This window comes from Gossypium hirsutum, chromosome D01 (assembly GCF_007990345.1).
Source record: "Gossypium hirsutum isolate 1008001.06 chromosome D01, Gossypium_hirsutum_v2.1, whole genome shotgun sequence".
Taxonomy (NCBI): Eukaryota; Viridiplantae; Streptophyta; class Magnoliopsida; order Malvales; family Malvaceae; genus Gossypium; species Gossypium hirsutum.
Window position 1 is genome coordinate 2,914,876 of NC_053437.1, and position 19,273 is coordinate 2,934,148.

The following is a 19,273-nucleotide window of genomic DNA, read 5'->3' on the forward strand; positions in this document are numbered from 1 at the left end:
TAAAATATGATATAAATATGTCTATGGTCAGGTTCGGTGCTTAAAGAAAATACATGTCCATACCCGTATCAAGTTTAATTTTGTTCAATTTGTGAACTCAATTTATTGTTTTTAATTTTAAATGATTTATTATTTATTCTTAATTCGGGTTGGCTCGTGGACAAGTTTAAATTGCAGTTGTTATTGGTGTTGTTTTTTATGTTAAAATACAGTGGTTATATGTCTCCTGAGTATGCAATGCAAGGGCAATTTTCAGAGAAATCAGATGTGTTCAGCTATGGAGTTCTACTACTAGAGATTGTTAGTGGAAGAAGAAACACAAGCTTTTACAACAATAAGGATGACCTCAACCTCTTGGGATATGTAAGTTCATAAGATAGTTAGAGATGTTGGTGGATGGAATTAGGGTGTAAGATGTTGTACTTGCGAGTTATTCGGGTTCAATTTGAGAAAACTTAAATTTGGCTCATCAATTATTGAGCCGAGCAATCATGTGAGTTGAATTTGAGAATCTTAATGCTTGATTCGAGTAGCTCGCAAGCTAACTTCAAGAACCCTAATACTTGAAACGAGTAGCTTGCAAGGCTTTTCAATCTTAATCAATATTGAAATTTTTTAATTCAAACTCGAACTTGATTACAAATAATCAAGTTTGAAGTTAAGCATAAGAGTGAAGCTCATTGTAGACTTAGCTAAAACAAGCCTAAGAGAGTTAGAACATTTCAATCTTTATCTTGAATAGAGCTAATCAAACTCTATTTAAACTTTAAGATTTTTGAGTCAAGCTAAGCCAAATAATTTTGGCATTAATTAAGTCAAAAGTTGTTTTTTGTTTTCAGGCATGGAGATTATGGAGGGAAGGCAATATTTGGCGATTAGTAGACGAGGTGATTTTTGAGTTGGAATCAGATTCAAATAATGAAAAAGAAATATGGAGATGTATACATGTCGGATTGCTATGCGTTCAAGAATATACTAAAGATAGGCCCACTATATCTACTGTTATTTCAATGCTTAATAGTGAGATTTCAGATCTTAACACTCCAAAGCAACCTGCTTTCACTCAAGCACCACTAATGAGCCATAATGTTGAAGATAGAGGTTCACTTAATGATGTAACTCTTACAAACCTTGATGGTCGATAAAAATGTAAATTAATTATTTGTATTGTTTAGAATTAAAGTTAAAGCATTGAAATTTATTTTTATATTTTGTTTTGATATGTTTTTGTCATTTTATTTGTTCCATTCTAAAGGACCATTTTACCAATAATGGCCCATTTCCAACTTTATTTACGAAAATGGGCCAATTTTTTCATTATTTACCAGAAAGGTCGAAAAATACAAAACGCGTCCACGTTGGATCATTTTTGAGTGAAATTTCAATAAATCCTGTCCCTAGGGGAGTGATTTTGCCATGTCAGCACAAAACGCGCTAACGTGGCAAAATCGCTCCCCCAGGGACGCGACTTAGCCCATGTTTTTCTAGGGTTAGGGCTTTTTGCATGTTTAGTCACTAGGGTTTTTTGGTTTAGGGTTTTAAGGTTTAAGGTTAGGGTTAGGGTTAGGGTTTTGTTAAAATAATTTAGGTTTAGGGTTTAAGGTAGGTTTAGGGAATAAATCAAGGTTTAGAGTTTTTTTTAAAAAAATTATTAAATTAGATTTTAGAGGTTTTAAATAAATTAATTAAATTAGGGCTTAGAGTTTTTAAGAAAATTAACTAAATTATGGTTTAGTTTTTTAAAATAATTTTGTCTTTAGGTTTAGGGTTTAGGGAAAATTATATTAACAATAAAGATTTTGTTTTTTTCTATAGTAGCTCCTGAAAAAATAATTTTGAGAAGACGGTTTTGAAAATATAATGTCAAGAACGCTTCAAGCAAGATGCACTATCAGCAAAATTACTGAAAAAAGTGGAACGCAGGAAATGTTCAAGTGTACACAATCGCAACAAGTAATAAAGTGACAAGTAAATGTCGAGTTATCGTAACCATAGGGGCTGTGAAAAGAATTATTTATGAATGCAATTAAAAACACTTTGGTGAAGAAAAATATTTTGATTTGAGGAGGTGATTAAAACTAGGATTTTAACTAAGTAAAATAAATAAAAATAAAATAAAAGTTTCAATGCACAATTTCAAAAGATGATTTTAATCAAGATGACATAATTGTGATAGATTATTTACATTTCTTAACTTAATTAGAATTATTAAACTCATTTTAATGTTGTTACGAATAAATTCACAGCAACTCGGTAATTTACTAACTTATGAACATACTTACCTACCAAAATCCATTTATCTCTTGACTACATCTCTATGTCAATTCAACCGATTAAACAAATTTTAACAAGCAAATGTGTTAATGCACATACATACTTATGAAATTAAAATAATCTTTTGTACATATCTCTATGACAATTCAAACAATTAATTCAATCTCATAAGCACATAAAAGATTACGGGAGGTAACAATGTATTTCTACCTTGAAACAGTTTAATCACAATAATCTTGCAAGTTATACAAGGCTAATGTATCGTTAGATACTGTTGCTAATTTAACCCTATCAGCTACCTTAGATGAATAAACATGCACTGATTAAGTATCGTGTCAATTAATTACAATTTCAATCCGTTTAAATAATTAATTCATTAGTTATCTTACAATTAATGCAAGAATAGCTTAGTTATGGTTTTACTTAATCAAACATCTTACCGAAGCCTATAACAACACAATCATAATTTTAATAACTCAAGTAGACGAATGCAATCAACCTAACACGAATTAAATTGGATTAAAATTAAAATTAATTTTGTCCCAAATTCTAAATTTTAACTGGACATGACGTAAACACAATAATTCAATAATTCAACTAGATCAACTCAAATTCAAGTATATCTAAACTCAAATGATTCAAACTTGAAATAACTCAAAGTTAAAATAAGCCGAATACATAACTTGAAATATCCTAAATTCAAGATAACTTGACCCCAAAAAGTTTAAACTAACCCAGAATTACTTCAACTTAAAACTAATCCTAAACCCTGCATTTGTTCTTGGACTTGAAGTACATCAGAAGTCGGAATGAAACATCTTAACCCAAAATATGTTAAATGTTGTTTTATCTTATTCTTTGCATTAATGTTGAAATAAATAAAACCAAAATATATATTAAAAAACTGTCGGTAGAACAAACCATTAATAAAATAAGATAGAGATGTTCATGACAGCCGCAAATGTTTACATCAAGATTAGAAGTTTCTAAAAGCGCTAGTCACCTTTGTATGTTCTTTCTTTTTCTATCGACTTTTGCTTGTATGGGATTGGTGTAAACATTTGCAGCTGCCTTTGAAATATCATTACATAATATCAAAATCAGACTTTGAAGATTCCAAATATCATTTATAAATCATAGGTCACTTCCAAGTACTGGGGAGAGATCACGGGAAAAACTATCAACCGCGCCGTTTTACTAGCTTTAATATCTTGCTTTTACTTACTATTTGCCACTGCTTTAAACACCATAACACCATCAAAATCCATCAAAGACCCTGATGTTATAATCTCCCAGAATGGTGTTTTCCGATTGGGATTCTTCAGCTTGGCTAACTCCAGCAATCGTTATGTAGGGGTACTCTAGAATCAAATCCCCGTACAAACTGTTGTATGGGTAGCAAATAGAAACAGGCCTCTCAAAGACTCTTCTGGGATTCTCACCATATCAGATGATGGCAATCTTGTTGTTTCCAATGGAAAAGCTGAAATTCTTTGGTCATCGAATGTTACCAATACAGTTCCTAATTGTCCAGCTTTTAGCCTCTGGAAACCTCGTCCTCAGTAATGGTGATGATGGAGCAAGCAGCTTGTGGGAGAGTTTTGAAGATCCTTCTAATGCCTTCATTGAAACTATGAAGATCAGCACTGATGTTAAAAAGGGTCGTAAAGTGGAGCTGAAATCATGGAAAAGCATTGATGATCCATCTGATGGTAACTTTTCTCTTGGTTTTGAACCTTTCAACATCCCAGAGGGCATCATTCGGAAGAAAAACCAGCTCTATTTTCGGACCGGTCCATGGAATGGGTATACCTTTATTGGCTTAATAAATATGTACACCTCTTATCTTCAAGGGTTTGTTGTTGTTGCAGATAACCCACAACAGCCTTACTGTATGACTCATGAATTTTATACTGACTCTATATTGATATACGGTGAATTAGATTCTCAAGGAAAATTCATTGAACGGAGATGGGATGCTGGGAAAGGGAACTGGATAAACAAGTACTCTAGTTATCAAACAGATTGTGATGTTTATGGATACTGTGGGGCATTTGGAATATGAGATTCATCGAAACAACCCATTTGCAGTTGCTTAAAGAGGTTTAAGCCTAGGAATATAGAGGAATGGAGTAGAGGTAATTGGAGTAGTGGATGTTTTAGGACTACCCCTTTGCAGTGCCAAAGAGATAACAACAATGGCAGTGGAGCAGGCCAAGGTGATGATGGCTTTTTGGAGATGAAGAATATGAAAGTGCCGGTATTTCGGCACCCGTCATCAGTAAGTAACGGCGAGTGCAAAGATCAGTGCATGAAGAATTGTTCGTGCGTGACTTATGCGTATGATGATGGCATTGGTTGCATGTTGTGGAGTGGAGATTTGATTGATATTTCTCCACTAGCGGAGTCGATCTTTACATTCGTCTGCCATCTTCGGAACTCGGTAAATTTTCTTAATGTCGACCGTTTGTTTGATAAATTGCGTCAATATCTGCTTTTCTGGTGTTGAAGTTTTATTAACCATGTTTCTGGATTTGCAGATAAAGGGAAACATACTAAGGTCATTGTTATTACAACAGTAATTGCGGGCACAGTAGTTATTACAATTTCTGCACTCTTCTTATGGTGTAACTGTAGGATAGCTAAACTTAAAAGGAAATATATATGAAAAATATTTAAATGTATTTATAATTTATTAAGAAATTAAAAATTAAACTATAAATATACATACACGAATATCAAGACAAAAGAGTACATTCACCAATACGATACTAACTACATTAATCTTATCTCAGGCAATCAGGCAATAATAAAAAAACAAAAATAGATCAAACACCAATTTTGTAGTGAAAATATAGGAGAAAATTCAATTGGAGTTAAACTACAATAGCTGCCACTAATCAATTTCAAAGAACTTGCCACCGCGACAAACAACTTCAATCACGCAAAAAAGCTAGGGCAGGGTGGTTTCGGTCCAGTTTACAAGGTAATAAATAATGGCGATTTTCAGCAAATCCAGTGTCAATGAAATGACATTTTCCTTTTTTTCTATCAAGTCTTGTGAGTTGAATTTTGTGTGCAGGGAACATTACATGCTGAAAAGGAAATAGCAGTAAAGAGATTCTCGAAAGCTTCGGGGAAAGGATTGGAAGAATTTATGAATGAAGTGGGGGTGACCTCTAAGCTTCAACATCGAAATCTGGTTAGATTGCTTGGCTGTTGTGTTGAAGAAGAGAATATGCTTGTCTACGAATATATGCCCAACAAAAGTTTGGACGTTTTTCTCTTTGGTTAGTAACTTGTTCTAATCTTTTTTTACTTTTTTTTTTTGTGATTATTTGGTATTCGACTTAATCTAGAGTCCAATAAAGTTGTACCCTAAACGAGGGGCAAAGCTCTCCTAGAACTATTTTCTTAATCCACAAGACTTGAGCTCCTTATCACTCAATCCAATATTAGAACTTCTGTCGTTTTCCTTGATCTTTACAACTTAAACTTGTTCTTGACTACCCCATCTACTTAATCTGATAAGTCCGACTTATTTGACTTGGTTGGTGTAATCCATATATGTTAGATATAAATTGTAATACCCAATTTTAGCCCAGGCTCACATATGGAAACATAATTTTCGAGGATATACAATCTTAGATATGATATATGCAATCTTAGATATGATATATACAATATTAGAAGATATGATTTTGTAATCTTAGAGATTTAATTTGTAGATACCCTTTAATCTTAGCCGTTGATGTAATTGATCTGTACCGTTGGATTTTGGGAGGCTCAGCTATAAATAGAGGCCTCTCCCTTCATTGTAGAAAAAAAAGGGAGGGAGGAATAAAAAAAAAGAGAACGATTGGCAGTTTTTTAAAGGTGGCTTACTATTTTTTTCTTTCGATTATTTTTTTACTTATTTACGATTTTAAAAAAGGGGAGAAGGTGATACCACTGCGAATTTTATTTATTTATTTTATTTAGCCCATCCGCCTTTTAACGTTTTTGTAATTAAGTTTTCTTTATTTTTTTAATTTACCCTTTTATTTATTTTAAATTCCAATTTAATCTTTTTGAACGGCGCCGTTTTAGAGGAGAAGGGAAAATTTCCCTTCCAACCCCTCTATGTAATTCGAGCGTTCAATTAAGTCCTCCAGACTTTATTTATTTGCGAATTTACCCTGGATCTTTACTGGCGATCCAATTTAGTCCATTTTCATATTTTCTTTAAAAATCAATATTTTTGATAATGTAATTGTATTCTTTTATTTTTATTTTATAATTCTCATATGCAATTATTTTTTTATATATGTATATTTTTAAGCATGTATTTATGTTTTTAATACTAAAATTTTTGCGTACTTATATTTTATATACACATGTTTAATTTATTTAATTAATTTTAATATTATATTAATTGTTTAAAACTTATGTATTTTTTTATGTGTACAGGTATTTTTTTTATCATTCGCTTATTAATTTATGTTTGCATATTTTTATTATTATCTTGCCTATTTATTTGATATTTTGCACGTCATTATTTTATATTCATTTGTTTATATCATTTCTATGCTATTGTTGGATTTGTTATCACAATATTTGCACATATAATATAACGTTACATCATCTTTTACTCAAATTTAAAAATAGAAAATTTTCAAAATTGAGATAATACTCGTATTTAGGATTTTCAAGGAAATTGAACCCTAACGTATTGGATTTCGATTTTCTTCGTTAAATCTAACAATCGAGCATTTCTCTTTAATCAAAAAATAAGAACTCATTATTGGGAATTCAACACGTTGTGTCCTAACGTATTGGATGTGATGCATTGATTTCTCGAAATGAAGATTTTTTCTAAAAACAATAAAGGAAATATTCCGAGTTTGGGATTTTAAAAGAATTGTGCCCTAACGTATTGGTTCGCGATTTCTTAAATCTTGGATAAATGGATATTCTTTTAATTTTTTTCATTATACGAGTATTCTGACCTAATTCATTTTGGAGGAAATTAGAATGTTGTGCCCTAACGCATTGGGTGTGGCATTTTTGCTTCTCTGAATTGAGAAGGGTCTTAATACGTAACGTTTTAAGTTTTTAAAGATTATATTTTTAAAATTTTCGACCTTTAGATACTAATTAATTAATTATGTACCAATTTTGGGCGTTACGAGGGTGATAATCCTTCCTCGTACGTAACTGACTCCCGGACCCGTTTTTTCTAAAATTCGTAGACCAAAATCATTTTAGGTGATCCAATCACACCACAATAAAATTGGTGGCGACTCCCAATTTTCATTTTTTTAAAAGTTGACTACCTAAAATTTTTTGTTTTCAAAAAAATGGTTTCGACATAAATTTCTTGAAAAGTTTTCAAAAATGAATAAACATAATTTTCTATCGAAAAATTGTTATGTAAGGAAAATCTTATGTATTTTTATCGAAAAATGAACTTCTAATTCTTTTTTATTTTTTTAAGTTCTATAATTTTTAAAAATCAAAATTAAATTGACAAAATGTGTAAAGTTGAGGGTTAAATTTGTTCGATTTTTTAGATTTAGGACTAAATTGATAGATTTTGTAAACAATGGAGGGTTAAAATTGTTATTATGCCAATAGAAAAAAGGTCACCATTAGTGATTTAATGAAGAGTGACTAAAATATTTAATTTTGATAATGTTAATAACTAAAATAAAAAATTTTAAACTTGGGTGACTAAAACAGAAACACACTAATAGTTAGATGGTTGTTTTTATAATTTTCTTTTAAACATATAATATTTAAAAATTAATTAAATATTAAAATCACACACAAACACTTGTGACATTAAAAGTTAGTCATTATAAAATATAAAAGTATAATTCTAAGTTTTTTTAAGAAAAAAATTGGTCGCCTAATTGATTTAATGCAAATTTGTGCAAGAGGATATGAAAAATAGGTCATGGCTTCGTCCTAACATGTCTGATGTAATTATATTTCGATATTCGAATAGTAGCAACGTAATGTTTTGACTCTCTTCATTGTTGAATATTTATTTCAATTGGTCGACATAACATCAATTCTGTCTACAATCACAATGAATACAATATAGTAGAAAATACAACAATGGTTGTAGTTTAGATCCATTATTATAGGGATTAACTATAAATCTTGAGGTTTTATTGTTTAATTTTTGTAATCGATCCAGCTAAACAAGATGTTTTGGATTGGAGAAAACGCTTCAACATTATTAAAGGGATTAAGCAAGGATTGCTTTATCTTCATAGATATTCAAGACTAAGGATTATACATAGAGATTTAAAAGTAAATAATATTTTACTCGACGAAGAATTAAACCCAAAAATTTTGGATTTTGGGATGGCAAGATTTTTGGAGGTAGTGAAAATTAAGCCAACACTAAAAGGGTTGTTGGAAGTTAGTTTTTTTTTTGTATAAAATATGGTATAGATATATGTCTATCGTCAAGTTAGGTACGATGGTTAAAAAGAATACTTGTCTAGATCTAAATTGTAATACTCCGAAAATTACTACAATAAGAAAGTAAGATAATATTCTCGATATAGTAAAATAAGAAAATAAAGTGATAAAAAGGGTAATTTTGAGTTATGTCAACATTGAGTAGCTTGCAAGGTGACATGGAGAGTCCTAATACTTAAATTGAGTATAAGCTCTCTATTTTGCTTTAAATATATATTGAACATTTGCAATTGAAATTCGAGTTTGACTACAATATCAAGTTTAAGTTGAGCCTAAGAATGAAGCTCAATTTAGACATAGGTAAACAACTTAAACAAGAAATTTTGAGCAGTTGGATCTTTATATATGTTGAATTGAGCTAATCAAAATCTATTTAGACTTTGTGTTTATGATTTTGAGTTGATTTAGGCTGAAAAGTTTAGTATAATTTAGACAAATTTTCTTTTCTGTTCTCAGGCATGAAAATTGTGGAGGGAAGGCGATATTTTTGGCATAGTAGACAAAGTGATTTTAGAGTCAGAAACATATTCAAAGAATGAAAATGAAAAAGAAATATGGAGATGCATGCATGTTGGTTTGCTATGTGTTCAAGAATTTGCTAAAGATAGGCCCACTATGCCTACAGTTGTTTCAATGCTTAATAGTGAGATTTAAGATCTTAACACTCCAAAACAACCCGCTTTCACTGCAACACCACTAATGAGTCATGATGTTGAAGATAGGGTTTCACTTAATGATGTAACTCTTACAAACCTTGATGGCCGATAAAGATACAGTTTTAAGTATTGGAATTTATCTTTTATATTCAACCTATTTTTATCATTTTATTTCTATGATAATTGTAATTTTATTTGTTCCATTCTAGTGAATTTACCATTATATTTGAACATAGCAGTTTAATGCCAAAACCGAAAATTTTTGATGAAATTCAAATTCAAACTCAATCCAATTTAATTTGAACATAAAAAAAATTAACAATTTAAACTTGTTAAATCCAAACTTAAAAATAATTTAAAACTCAAAATAATTTAAAATTAAAATGATTCAAACCCAAATTTGCCTAACCCAAAAATCTTCCATTTTTTTTGGTGGATTCATTGTTTTGGGTCAAAGCATCGTTCCAATCTTGCGGCCATAATCTTCCATGATATAGTTAGTGTTATAAGTCTTCCACTAACTAGTACAGTTCCTCTTAAGTTGGGGATGTATCTTTCACAGATCTTTCCCGGCAACTCCCCCGTATGTCCTCGCGTTTCCGTAAAGAGACTTTTTTTGATGTCTTAAATCAACAATGTAATTTTTAAGAAGAAAACAGTGGAAAGCAAATTAAACTTGCATTTTGGGTGGAAGATAAATGAGTCTTCATGTCAACCAAATTAAACGTGCATGACAAGCTAGAAGTATTGATTTCCCTGATTGTATTTGTGCGAACATGGTGGCGCATGAGTTGATTTTTTGGTACTCCAATGCAAGAAAGGGCCAACAAAAATATAGAAAATTAAGAGTAATTGACACTTCCAGAAAATTTCCATAAGTCAAAAAGAGATTACGTATATACAAAGGAAATTGAGATGTAGAATGTAGATCAGTAGATGTAAACATTTGAGGCTGCCGTGAAACATCATTACACCATATCAAAATCAGACCCTAAGAGTCAATTTCTGTAGAAGGTCCTTTAATAGTCAATTTCTGTAGTAGAAGGTCCTTTAACTTCTCCCCTTTTTGGAAATGCTAGTTGAATACAATATTCTAATACAAAAAGGTAGTGATTAGTGCTTGACGAAAATTCAAATCTTGATGTAACATTTGCAGCTGCCTTGAAATATCATTACATCATATCAAAATCAGACTGTTTTTTTAACTGACAAAAAAAATTGAGTTAAATATCATTCATAAATCATAGCGTCTCTTCCAAGATCTGGGAAGAGATTATGGGAAAAACTATTAGCTGCTCTGTTTTACTAGCTTTAATATCTTGCTTTTACTTACTATTTGCCACTGCTTTAGACACAATAACACCATCAAAATCCATCAAAGACCCTGATGTTATAATCTCCCAGAATGGTGTTTTCCGATTGGGATTCTTCAGCTTGGCTAACTCCAGCAATCGTTATGTAGGGATTCTCTACAATCAAATCCCCGTACAAACTGTTGTATGGGTAGCAAATAGAAACAGGCCTCTCAAAGACTCTTCTGGGATTCTTACCATATGAGATGATGGCAACCTTGTTGTTTCCAATGGAAAAGCTGAGATTCTTTGGTCAACAAATGTTACGAATCTGGTTCCTAATGCAACAACTGCACAGCTTTTAGACTCTGGAAATCTTGTCCTCAATAACGGCGACAATGGAGGAAGCAGCAGCTTATGGGAGAGTTTTCAACACCCTTCTAATGTATTCCTTCAAACTATGAAGATGGGCGTTGATGTAAAAACGGGTCGTAAGGTGCATACGAGACCATGGAAAGGCCCTGATGATCCATCTGATGGTAACTTTTCTCAAGGCCTTGAACCTTTCAACAACCCAGAGGGTGTCATTCGGAACAATAACCAGATATATTTTCGGACTGGCCCATGGAATGGCCATATCTATATTGGTTTAATACATATGAATTCCGTTTATCTTGATGGGCTTTATGTGGTTGCAGATGATGAAGGAAAAAGTTATTATGAAACTTTCGAATATTCTAATAAGTCTATGTTGACATACTATGAATTAAATTATGAAGGAAGATTCGTTCAACGAAACTGGGATGCGGGGAAAGGGGACTGGATAAACAGTTGCCATATGCTTCAAAATGATTGTGATTTTTATGGGAAGTGTGGGGCATTCGGAATCTGCGATCCAACGAAACAACCCATTTGCAGTTGCTCAAAGGGATTTAAGCCTAGGAATGCAGAGGAATGGAGTAGAGGTAATTGGAGTAGTGGGTGTTTTAGGACTACCGCTTTGCAGTGCCAAAGAGATAACAACAATGGCAGTGGAGGAGCAGGCCAAAGTGATGATGGGTTTTTGAAGCTGAAGACGATGAAAGCACCGGCTTTTCCAGACCAGTCATCAATAATTAACGGCGAATGCAAAGATCAATGCATGAAGAATTGTTCGTGTGTGGCTTATGCATATGATGCTGGCATTGGTTGCATGTTTTGGAGTGCAGATTTGATTGATGTCCAGAAATTCCCCACTCGCGGAGTCGATCTTTACATTCGTCTGTCATCTTCGGAACTTGGTAACCTTGTCTTCATGTTGACCATGTTTGATAAATTGCGTCAATTACCCAAGTATTATTAACCAAGTGTCTGAAATTGCAGATAAAGGGAAAAGTAGTAAGGTCATTGTTATTACAACAGTAACTGCGGGCATAGTCGTTATTACAATTTCTGCACTCTTCCTATGGTGTGGGATGGCTAAACAAAGAGGTAAATTGTCGTCTCTATTTATTTAATTTATGTAGTCACTTTCTTTTTTTTTTTTTGAAGAAATATGCAATCACTTTAAGAGAACTCTTAGGGTACATCTGATAAATTTGGAACAATACCTAAAATCAATAAATAAAAAAATAATGTATTTCTACGAACTCATGTCTTCTTACTTGACAACAATATCGCCATTGTTATTACAACAGTAATTGTGGGCATAGCAGTAATTACAATTATGTAGCCTTCAACTCATTGCTTCTTTGATTTCTATCTCAGGAACGAATAAAAGGCACAAACAGATCAAACACAAATCTTATAGTGAAAATGTAGGAGAAAGTTCAATCGGTGTTAAACTCCAGCAACTGCCACTATTCAATTTCCAAGAACTTGCCACCGCGACCAACAACTTCCATCCCGAAAAAAAGCTAGGGCAGGGTGGTTTTGGTCCGGTTTACAAGGTAATAAATAATGGTGATTCCGGTGAATTCAGAGTCAATGAAATGACTTCTTTTTTTCAATCAAGTATTGTGATCAGAATTCTGAGTGCAGGGAACATTAGAAGATGGAAAAGAAATAGCAGTGAAGAGATTGTCAAAAGCTTCGGGGCAAGGATTGGAAGAATTTATGAACGAAGTGGTGGTTATTTCAAAGCTCCAACATCGAAATCTGGTTAGATTATTTGGGTGTTGTGTTGAAGCAGAAGAGAAGATACTTGTCTATGAGCTCATGCCCAATAAAAGTTTGAATGCTTTTCTATTTGGTTAGTAACTTATTAATTTTTTTTAATTTTAATAATGATATTGGACTCCGATTAAATTTAGAATCAAATAGAATTCCTAAAAAGATTAAACAAAATTTAAATTTAAAACTTTGGTTTAGAGGAATTTCAATTCATTAGTCATGGGTATATTTTCCTGATTGCCTTATCTGCCTAATTTGATAAGTTTGACTAGATATATCCAATCCATGTAAGTTAAATTTGGGTATAATTTTAAGTGGCCCAATCCAACTTAAATCTAATTATATATTATATTTATTGCTAAAATTAAAGTGTCTTACAATATATGAATTGTATAACCTAGCTAAGCTTGGTACAATATACATGTATACATATATAATATGTTATTTATATAAGTAAAAAGAAAATGTTTGCATCACCATAAACTATTTTTCTAACTTATTTTGCTTTTTTTTATTATAAATTTTTCTAATTTTTTATTTTTATTAAAAAATGATATTTCAAAAAGAAAATAGAATAACATTCAAGGTTATTAAGTAAAATTACTATATATATATATAATATATTCAATTTTGTGTTGTCTACATTTTTTCTGAATTTTCACTTTTTCCTTTGAATTTTCTCTTTTTTTTTGTTTTTATCTATTTTATAAGGAAGATTATATATTTTTTAATAGGAGTTGGTCTATACTCTAGGATTTAAATAGTAGTGGCAACAGTAAGTTTTGACTCTCTCCACATTTTAATATTTATTTCAATTGATTCGCATAACTTCAATTATGCTAAAATCATGATGAATACAATATGATAGAAATAAAAATGTTGGTTTTAGTTTACATCCTCAATTATAGGAATTACTTATTAATTTTGATGGTAAATTTTGTTACAGATCCTGTTAAACAAAGACTCTTGGATTGGAGAAAACGCTTCAACATTATTGAAGGGATCAGTCGAGGATTGCTTTATCTTCATAGAGATTCAAGATTAAGGATTATACATAGAGATCTAAAAGCAAGTAATGTTTTACTTGACCAAGATTTAAATCCAAAAATTTCAGATTTTGGGATGGCTAGGATCTTCGGAGGTGACGAAAATCAAGCCAATACTAAAAGGGTTGTTGGAACTTAGTAAGTTGGAACTTTCCCCCTACAATTTATTTTTATTCATTTTTTGATAAAATATGTCTATGGTCGGGTTCGGTGCTTAAAGAAAATACATGTCCATACCCGTATCAAGTTTAATTTTGTTCAATTTGTGAACTCAATTTACTGTTTTTAATTTTAAATGATTTATTATTTATTCTTAATTCGGGTTGGCTCGTGGACAAGTTTAAATTACAGTTGTAATTGGTGTTGTTTTTTATGTTAAAATACAGTGGTTATATGTCTCCTGAGTATGCAATGCAAGGGCAATTTTCAGAGAAATCAGATGTGTTCAGCTTTGGAGTTCTACTACTAGAGATTGTTAGTGGAAGAAGAAACACAAGCTTTTACAACAATAAGGATGACCTCAGCCTCTTGGGATATGTAAGTTCATAAGATAGTTAGAGATGTTGGTGGATGGAATTAGGGTGTAAAATGTTGTATTTGCGAGTTATTCGGGTTCGATTTGAGAAAACTTAAATTTGGCAGCAATTATTGAGTCGAGCAATCATGTGAGTTGAATTTGAGAATCTTAATGCTTGATTCGAGTAGCTCGCAAGCTAACTTCAAGAACCCTAATACTTGAAACGAGTAGCTTGCAAGGCTTTTCAATCTTAATCAATATTGAAATTTTTCAATTCAAACTCGAACTTGATTACAAATAATCAAGTTTGAAGTTAAGCATAAGAGTGAAGCTCATTGTAGACTTAGCTAAAACAAGCCTAAGAGAGTTAGAACATTACAATCTTTATCTTGAATAGAGTTGATCAAACTCTATTTAAACTTTAAGATTAAAATTTTGATTCAAGCTAAGCTGAATAATTTTGGCATTAATTAAGTCAAAAGTTGTTTTTTATTTTCAGGCATGGAAATTATGGAGGGAAGGCAATATTTGGGGCTTAGTAGACGAGGTGATTTTAGAGTCGAAATCAGATTCAAATAATGAAAAAGAAATATGGAGATGCATACATGTTGGATTGCTATGCGTTCAAGAATATACTAAAGATAGGCCCACTATATCTACTGTTATTTCAATGCTTAATAGTGAGATTTCAGATCTTAACACTCCAAAGCAACCTGCTTTCACTCAAGCACCACTAATGAGCCATAATGTTGAAAATAGAGGTTCACTTAATGATGTAACTCTTACAAACCTTGATGGTCGATAAAAATGTAAATTAATTATTTGTATTGTTTAGAATTAAAGTTAAAGCATTGAAATTTATTTTTATCTTTTGTTTTGATATGTTTTTTGTCATTTTATTTGTTCCATTCTAAAGGACCATTTTACCAATAATGGCCCATTTCCAACTTTATTTACGGAAATGGGCCAATTTTTTCATTATTTACCAGAAAGGTCGAAAAATACAAAATGCGTCAACATTGGATCATTTTTGGGTGAAATATCAGTAAATCGCGTCCCTGGGGGAGCGATTTTGCCATGTCAGCACAAAACGCACTAACGTGGCAAAATCGCTCCCCCAGGGATGCGATTTAGCCCACGTTTTTCTAGGGTTAGGGCTTTTTGCATGTTTAGTCACTAGGGTTTTTTGGTTTAGGGTTTTTAGGGTTTAAGGTTAGGGCTAGGGTTTTGTTAAAATAATTTAGGTTTAGGGTTTAAGGTAGGTTTAGGGAATAAATCAAGGTTTAGAGTTTTTTTTAAAAAATAATTAAATTAGGTTTTAGGGGTTTTAAATAAATGAATTAAATTAGGGATTAGAGTTTTTAAAAAAATTAACTAAATTATGGTTTAGTTTTTTTAAATAATTTTGTCTTTAGGTTTAGGGTTTAGGGAAAATTATATTGACAATAAAGATTTTTTTTTTCTACAGTAGCTCCTAAAAAATAATTTTGAGAAGACGGCTCTGAAAATATAATGTTAAGAACGCTTCAAGCAAGATGCACTGTCAGCAAAATTACTGAAAAAAGTGGAACGAAGGAAATGTTCAAGTGTACACAATCGCAACAAGTAATAAAGTGACAAGTAAATGCCGAGTTATCGTAACCACAAGGGCTGTGAAAAGAATTATTTATGAATGCAATTAAAAACACTTTGGTGAAGAAAAATATTTTGATTTGAGGAGGTGATTAAAAACTAGGATTTTAACTAAGTAAAATAAATAAAAATAAAATAAAAGTTTCAATGCACAATTTCAAAAGATGATTTTAATCAAGATGACATAATTGTGCTAGATTATTTACATTTCTTAACTTAATTAGAATTATTAAACTCATTTTAATGTTGTTACGAATAAATTCACAGCAACTCGGTAATTTGCTAACTTATGAACATACTTACCTACCAAAATCCATTTATCTCTTGACTACATCTCTATGTCAATTCAACCGATTAAACAAATTTTAATAAGCAAACGTGTTAATGCACATACATACTTATGAAATTAAAATAATCTTTTGTTCATATCTCTATGACAATTCAAACAATTAATTCAATCTCATAAGCACATAAAAGATTACGGGAGGTAACAATGTATTTCTACCTTGAAACAGTTTAATCACAATAATCTTGCAAGTTATACAAGGCTAATGTATCGTTAGATACTGTTGCTAATTTAACCCTCAGCTACCTTAGATGAATAAACATGCACTGATTAAGTATCGTGTCAATTACTTACAATTTCAATCCGTTTAAATAATTAATTCATTAGTTACCTTACAATTGTAATGCAAGAATAACTTAGTCATGGTTTTACTTAATCAAGCATCTTACCGAGGCCTATAACAACACAAATTAACATAATTTTAATAACTCAAGTAGACAAAATACAATCAACCTAACACGAATTAAATTGGATTAAAATTAAAATTAATTTTGTCCCAAATTCTAAATTTTAACCGGACATAACGTAAACACAATAATTCAAACTAGATCAACTCAAATTCAAGTATGATCTAAACTCAAATGATTCAAACTTGAAATAATTCAAACTTAAAATAAGTTGAATACATAACTTGAAATATCCTAAATTCAAGATAGCTTGACCCCAAAAAGTTTAAACTAACCCAGAATTACTTCAACTTAAAACTAATCCTAAACCCTGCATTTGTTCTTGGACTTGAAGTACATCAGAAGTCGGAATGAGACATCTTAACCAAAATATGTTAAATGTTGTTTTATTTTATTCTTTGCATTATTGAAATAAATAAAACCAAAGTATATATTAAAAAAATGTCGGTAGAACAAACCATTAATAAAATAAGATAGAAATGTTTATGACAGCCGCAAATGTTGACATCAAGATTAGAAGTTTCTAAAAGCGCTAGTCACCTTTGTATGTTCTTTCTTTTTCTGTCGACTTTTGCTTGCATATGGGATTGGTGTAAACATTTGCAGCTGCCTTTGAAATGTCATTACATAATATCAAAATCAGACTTTGAAGATTCCAAATATCATTTATAAATCATAGGTTACTTCCAAGTACTGGGAAGAGATCATGGGAAAAACTATTAACTGCTCCGTTTTACTAGCTTTAATATCTTGCTTTTACTTACTATTTGCCACTGCTTTAGACACATAACACCATCAAAATCCATCAAAGACCCTGATGTTATAATCTCCCAGAATGGTGTTTTCCGATTGGGATTCTTCAGCTTGGCTAACTCCAGCAATCGTTATGTAGGGATACTCTACAATCAAATCCCCGTACAAACTGTTGTATGGGTAGCAGATAGAAACAGGCCTCTCAAAGACTCTTCTGGGATTCTCACCATATCAGATGACGGCAACCTTGTTGTTTCCAATGGAAAAGCTGAAATTCTTTGGTCATTGAATATTACCAATACTGTTCCTAATTGTCCAGCTTTTAGACTCTGGAAACCTCGTCCTCAGTAATGGTGATGATGGAGCAAGCAGCTTATGGGAGAGTTTTGAATATCCTTTTAATGCCTTCATTGAAACTATGAAGATTAGCACTGATGTTAAAAAGGGTCGTAAAGTGGAGCTGAAATCATGGAAAAGCATTGATGATCCATCTGATGGTAACTTTTCTCTTGGTTTTGAACCTTTCAACATCCCAGAGGGCATCATTCGGAAGAAAAACCAGCTCTATTTTCGGACCGGCCCATGGAATGGGTATACTTTTATTGGCTTAATAAATATGTACACCTCTTATCTTCAAGGGTTTGTTGTTGTTGCAGATAACCCACAATAACCTTACTATATGACTTATTAATTTTATACTGACTCTATGTTGATATACGGTGAATTAGATTCTCAAGGAAATTTTATTGAACGGAGATGGGATAATGGGAAAGGGAACTGGATAAACAAGTACTCTAGTTATCAAACAGATTGTGATGTTTATGGATACTGTGGAGCATTTGGAATATGCGATTCATCGAAACAACCCATTTGCAGTTGCTTAAAGAGGTTTAAGCCTAGGAATATAGAGGAATGGAGTAGAGGTAATTGGAGTAGTGGATGTTTTAGGACTACCCCTTTGCACTGCCAAAGAGATAACAACAATGGCAGTGGAGCAGGCCAAGATGATGATGGGTTTTTGGACATGAAGAATATGAAAGTGCCGGCATCTCCGCACCCGTCATCAGTAACGGCGAGTGCAAAGATCAGTGCATGAAGAATTGTTCGTGCGTGGCTTATGCGTATGATGATGGCATTGGTTGCATGTTTTGGAGTGGAGATTTTATTGATATTTCTCCACTAGCGGAGTCGATCTTTACATTCGTCTGCCATCTTCGGAACGCGGTAAATTTTCTTAATGTCGACCGTGTGTTTGATAAATTGCGTCAATATCTGCTTTTTTGGTGTTGATGTTTTATTAACCATGTTTCTGGATTTGCAGATAAAGGGAAACATACTAAGGTCATTGTTATTTCAACAGTAGTTGCGGGCATAGTAGTTATTACAATTTCTGCACTCTTCTTATGATGTAGGATAGCTAAACATAAAGGTAATGTTAACATTAATGGGAGACAACATTAATGGCAAACAATACAAAGTGGTGCAAGTTTAGCACCCTAAAGTTGACTTTGAAAAAGTGGCATGGGATAATTTTTTTTGGTCCTTGAGATAATGGGCTATTTATTGTTTGGTCCTTAAACCTCAACTATAAATAGGCCTTCTCATTTCTCATTTCAATTCATCCCAACCAATGTTTCTCTCTTAGTTTTCTCTCTTCTCCCATTTGAGAATTCTTAAGGAATTCTATTTGTTTGTAATACTTTGGAGATAGTAAAGTTATCATCT

The 19,273-nt window shown here is 32.0% G+C and overlaps 1 protein-coding gene across 1 annotated transcript; it reads left to right on the forward strand.

Annotated features, from left to right (window-relative positions):
* Positions 1-17: 17 nt before the first annotated feature.
* Positions 18-18,644, forward strand: LOC107944273 (uncharacterized). The gene is given in 22 exon segments (XM_041087832.1): positions 18-31; positions 213-363; positions 840-1,115; positions 3,415-3,630; positions 3,674-4,278; positions 4,366-4,717; positions 5,165-5,260; positions 5,357-5,561; positions 8,450-8,635; positions 8,638-8,685; positions 10,756-10,901; positions 11,055-11,976; positions 12,059-12,166; positions 12,443-12,624; positions 12,716-12,926; positions 13,794-14,031; positions 14,280-14,430; positions 14,910-15,185; positions 17,475-17,485; positions 17,578-17,797; positions 17,868-18,045; positions 18,277-18,644. Coding segments are annotated over 22 exon segments (5,160 nt in total).
* Positions 18,645-19,273: the final 629 nt, after the last annotated feature.